Source organism: Mugil cephalus, chromosome 2 (genome assembly GCF_022458985.1).
Source record: "Mugil cephalus isolate CIBA_MC_2020 chromosome 2, CIBA_Mcephalus_1.1, whole genome shotgun sequence".
NCBI lineage: Eukaryota > Metazoa > Chordata > Actinopteri > Mugiliformes > Mugilidae > Mugil > Mugil cephalus.
The window spans coordinates 27,131,943-27,136,664 of NC_061771.1; the positions used below are offsets into that span (position 1 = coordinate 27,131,943).

Genomic DNA, 4,722 nt, shown 5'->3' on the forward strand with positions numbered 1-4,722 from the left:
CTTTTAACGTGCAGAGTACCGACTGTAGCTAATTAGCTTGCTTGCCGATTAGCCTATTGTCTGCTAACTGGTACAGCGTTGCTACGTCTTTGTGTGAGAATCTCCGTTGAGATATTGAAGTTTGTGGTCTCTAGGCTCTGATGCTCCTGTGTTGAGATTCTATCGATTAGCCATATGGACTGATGGAGCTTCAGAAGCTGCTCTACCATGACACCGACACACTGAACGGTACTCTAAATTCCTCCCTGCATCATAGATTTGCATTGTATAAGCATAATTTCCGCACAGCTTCCATATCTCTTTGATTTTTTCCAAACTATGGGTTGGACCGAGGGTCAAGTCACACTATGGCCAAAAATTTAATCGTGCAATAAAAAGAGTGTGAATCAGTGAGCTGCTATCAAATTAACTTTGACAGCTCAAACACATATGCATCACTACATTTGGAGACTATGTTAATAAAAAAAGAAAAGAAACAGAACAGAAATGACAAAGAAAAAATGACAAAAAACAGATCATTCACTTCATCATATAATCAAAAATCATCCCACTCCTGTTGTCCTCAGCGTCTCTAGTGGAGGCAGCGTGACCTGTGACCTCATCTCTGGAAACTTACAAGAACATCACAAAGCTGTTCATTTAACATCAGTGTTGAGCATTTGGTGCAGGGAAGAATGTGCTGCTTTATTTATTCAGTACAAACCAGAGTGAACACCTGAACTTTAACCTGATGCAGCAGATCATTTGAATCTGGAAAGTCACTTTGAACCAGTTTTGATTAAAACAAATTACTTGGAATAAGTATGTGTCTATCAATGGGTACACTTGCTAGATTTTTAGCTAACTTTATGGTTAGCATTATTGCATCTTTATAGGTTTGAAAATGGATTGTCAAGATCCTTTGATCTTGTGATGTTGCAACTAAACCTTAGCTTGGAGTAACACGTATATGTGGATCTAATTTCTAAGAGACAGGTTGTGTTGTCAAAATCTGGAACAAACCATCAAAAAAGACCCGATAGACCTACACTCCTTTTAAACATATACAAAAAGAACAATCTGAATGCAGAATGTTGTAGTGTAAAGTAATGCTCTATACATCAGCATTTCCCAACAAACAGTTTTTTTAAGGCATGGAAACACACAACTCAGATTTTACGATGATCTCTACAGTCAGTACGAGCCATTGGCAGAATATCAGAGTTGATATGCAGCTGCAGCAGCATAATATCATGATCATGATTTGCAAACAAAGTCCTACAGGTGCAGTCAAAGGTGAAGATTGACATGACACCATGACTACACACCTTAAATTCTTCAGTCACTGCTGTTTGGTGTCTGATTCTGTCTGTTGTACTTAATCTCCTCAAGAACAACATAAGAAATAACAGTAGATACTCCATATAGACAGCTCCCAGTGTTTCAGGATCCCAGCTAGGCCTCTTTTCTGGTAAATATGAGCTCATAATTAGTAAGTCACTGTTATAAGATGAGGTCTACATCATTAATCCACTTACATTTCTTAATTAAACAATTAACTTTTGTAGCCCTGGTCTGTAATGAGTTGAACCTGAGTGTTAACATATGCATATGCTGAGAACAGACAGCTCATTGAAGCAGGGTTGCAGTGTCATGTAATATTTATTGTGGAACAGTTTTGCAACATGTTTATCCTTAACCACAGAAGAAATCACTACTTAGTGCCCTCCTTGTTCTCCTAGCCCGTCTTCTTCAGCTTCTCCTTAATCTTATCCTTCAGATTCGACATCTTATCCTTCAGATTTGTTAACCCTTCCTTAACCTTATCCTTCAGATTCGTTATCTTTTCCTTAATCTTATTCCCCACTTTTTTCAGCTTCTCCTTAAACGTCCTCTGAACAGTCTTCTTCTTCATCATATTCTCCATCAGATTCTTTATCTTCTCCTTGATGTCCTTCTTCCTCTGAACAGTCTTCTTCTTCATCATATTCTCCATCAGATTCTTTATCTTCTCCTTGATGTCCTTCTTCCTCTGAACAGTCATCTTATTCTGCTTCTTGTTGGAATTAGCAATAGTTGTTTCGATCCACTGTAAATAGCCTGGATGACAAAGGTCTATGAATCCAAATGCTTCTTTTGTTGCGTATACATGGCCCCCGGTGAAAGTGACTAAACCGTAGAGCCGGCCATTGAACACCACTGCTCCACCAGAGTCACCCTGTGAGAAAGAGGAACATGTTTATGGTTTGTGCTTTATTAATTAAAACACTGATGAATCTTTAACTATTCAAATTTTTCCACATTAGTAGCTGTACCAACTCACATGACATGCATCCTTTCCATCAGCTTGACCACAGAACCAGTGCTGGGAACTCTTAAGTTCTCTGAGTCTGGTGCAGTCAACATTGTTAACATTTGCACACTGAAGAGTTGCTGATTCACCACCTACTACGAATGAATGAAAAAGAGTTGTCAAATAAAATACAACAAAATCTCCATAGAATGTAATCTGGGGCAGAAAGGTGTTTGACCATAAATTATATCAATTGAAATGAATCACATCATATTTTCAGTTTTTCAAAATAAATTGCCCCATTAAAACGGACAAATTCTGAAATTAAAGAAATAATTCAAAGTAAATCTCACCTCTTTCTTTGTTGTTGCCCATGTGGGTGGAGGCATGTCCTGCAATCTGCACCTCATCTCCCCTGGAAATAAAAATAATTAAAAGAAGAAGGTTACCTTGACTTAATATTATTTCAGTTAAAAACATTAGAAAAGAAGTGAATAACCAAAAAGGAAAAATAAGATAAAATAAATGTAATGTAAAAATGTAAAATAAAATATTTATTATACTTTCCTTTTTTTTAATAATGAAGCTTCTGACCTTCTGAGCATTATGAATTATGAATTATAATAAATACAACAAAATTGCCAAAAAATATGTTTGTGAGTAAAAATGAAAAAAAACAAATGAAAAAGCAAACATCAGTATATATTTCACTACTCACAATCTTGGTTTTGCATTGCAGTTAGCAAGACCTATAATAGCTGGAATTTTTGTTCCTTCCGGTAGCTTCAGTAACATAATGTCATGGATCCTATTTTTCAAGATCGCAGGTTCTGTAGTTATGTCCACTTTCTCTCCTGGACCTGGATGCACTCCTAAAATGACTGACAATTTTCTGCAAGCACAGATTACACATTTTTACGTCTTGCACAGTAATTTCATTGCCTAAAAACACATTTTAGGTAAAACTGGGGATACTGTTCCATGTCAACAGCTTAATCACATAATCGTTATGAGGTTTGATCTAAATTTAAGACTCAGAAATATTTGCATATTTTTCTTACAATCCTGACTTCCAGCAGTGAGCCACAGTCAGAACCCACTGGTTGTTGATCAAAGAGCCTCCACAGATGAAATTATTGTTTTGATCGACCAATTTCACATGATACAGACGCTCTGTTGGATTACATTGTTGACCTTTAATGATTCCTTTGTACCCGTCCACCACTGTGCTCACTGTGGTACCTGAAAGAGAAAATGATCTACTATGAGTCGGAACTTTGTGCTTCCAACTTTGTGCTGCCTCACTGACTAAACATAGAGTTTAGATAAATCATTTATTACAAAACACCAAATAGTCCAAATCTACTCAAATATGTTAGAAGTATAAAAATATCAGTAATGTCCTCTTTCCATGCATTGAATGAGGGAGGGAGACAGTACATTAAACCTTCAGAACTAGCATCTGAAGGACCAACAATACATGATGTGGTCAAGTTTCAAAATGAAGAAATCACATAAACATCATTCCCTACTCACCGACCCACAGCAGAACAAGAAGGAGCGTCAGATGAGCCATCGTTGTCGTCCCTCTTCCACTGTCTGCTGTCCAGTGGCACCACCTTATTAACCATGTTCACCATCTCATGTTGGGCATGGAACCACCAATCACAGAGCAGAGGCTCATCAATGAAACCACATTGACAGCAGATAATGGTTTTCCAACGAAAATGTAAAAAGATAAAGTGACATCTGACAAGTTATGCAAAGTTGGTCTCTACTCGGGAGTTGGGGGGTGGATGAAAGGTCTTTGGTAGATTAGACATATTTTTATAGATTTTTTTTTTAATATTCGGTTTATGTTTGCGGCAGTTGCACAACCACCTTACTGTTGCACGTTTCAAAAAAAAAAATAATAATTGAACCTGAGTATTATTTGAATAGCTTAAAATGTTGTATATTTAGAAACAGCACTAAGCCAAGTTTAATATAGAACACATAATCTTGTCATCACTTTGGGGTCCTTGGCCTAAAAACATTTTGAAGACCCCCGGATTAGCCGATTAGTCACCGATTAGCATTTCAGTGGCCTAATTACGAAACAATGCAGACACACCAGAGAACAGGTATAGAAGCTTTCTCTGGAGAGGCCTCCTATCACTCTGAATAAACCTGATGCTGGAGAATACAGCGAATAAAACACTAGTAAACTTAGCATCAGTGTAAACACATGAAATATTTGACTCATTACATATGAAATTTGGTCGCTTGGTTTCATAAGATTTTATTTTATTGATTTTATGTTGTATCTTCCAGTGCATTGGGCCTAGAAAGAAGCTTCTCAAAGAGATTCCATTGAACAAAACCTTGCAGCTGATGTCCTGCCTAAAAATATCATTATGTATATTCACTATTTGCTTATCACAAAGTTTAACACTGAGGTCTTTGTTCCT

General features: G+C 37.0%; 1 protein-coding gene across 1 annotated transcript; it reads right to left on the reverse strand.

Moving 5' to 3' along the window:
* Positions 1 to 1,717: 1,717 nt before the first annotated feature.
* On the reverse strand, positions 1,718 to 3,903 carry LOC125003476 (serine protease 1-like). The gene is made up of 6 exons (XM_047577431.1): positions 3,813 to 3,903; positions 3,334 to 3,514; positions 2,991 to 3,164; positions 2,626 to 2,687; positions 2,303 to 2,427; positions 1,718 to 2,197 (listed from the first exon to the last, which is right to left on the reverse strand). The coding sequence occupies exons 1-6, from the start codon at positions 3,901 to 3,903 to the stop codon at positions 1,718 to 1,720; spliced, it is 1,113 nt and encodes a 370-aa protein (XP_047433387.1).
* Between the last annotated feature and the right edge of the window lie 819 nt (positions 3,904 to 4,722).

Excerpts from the sequence above, each read along its gene's own strand:
- LOC125003476 (XM_047577431.1), bottom strand. The coding sequence starts at position 3,903 with ATGGTTAATAAGGTGGTGCCACTGGACAGCAGACAGTGGAAGAGGGAC. Across the intron at positions 3,165-3,333 it reads CACTGCTGGAAGTCAGGATT|AAAATTGTCAGTCATTTTAG; the intron begins GTAAGAAAAATA and ends CTGTGCTTGCAG. Across the intron at positions 2,198-2,302 it reads ATGGAAAGGATGCATGTCAT|GGTGACTCTGGTGGAGCAGT; the intron begins GTGAGTTGGTAC and ends TCTTTCTCACAG.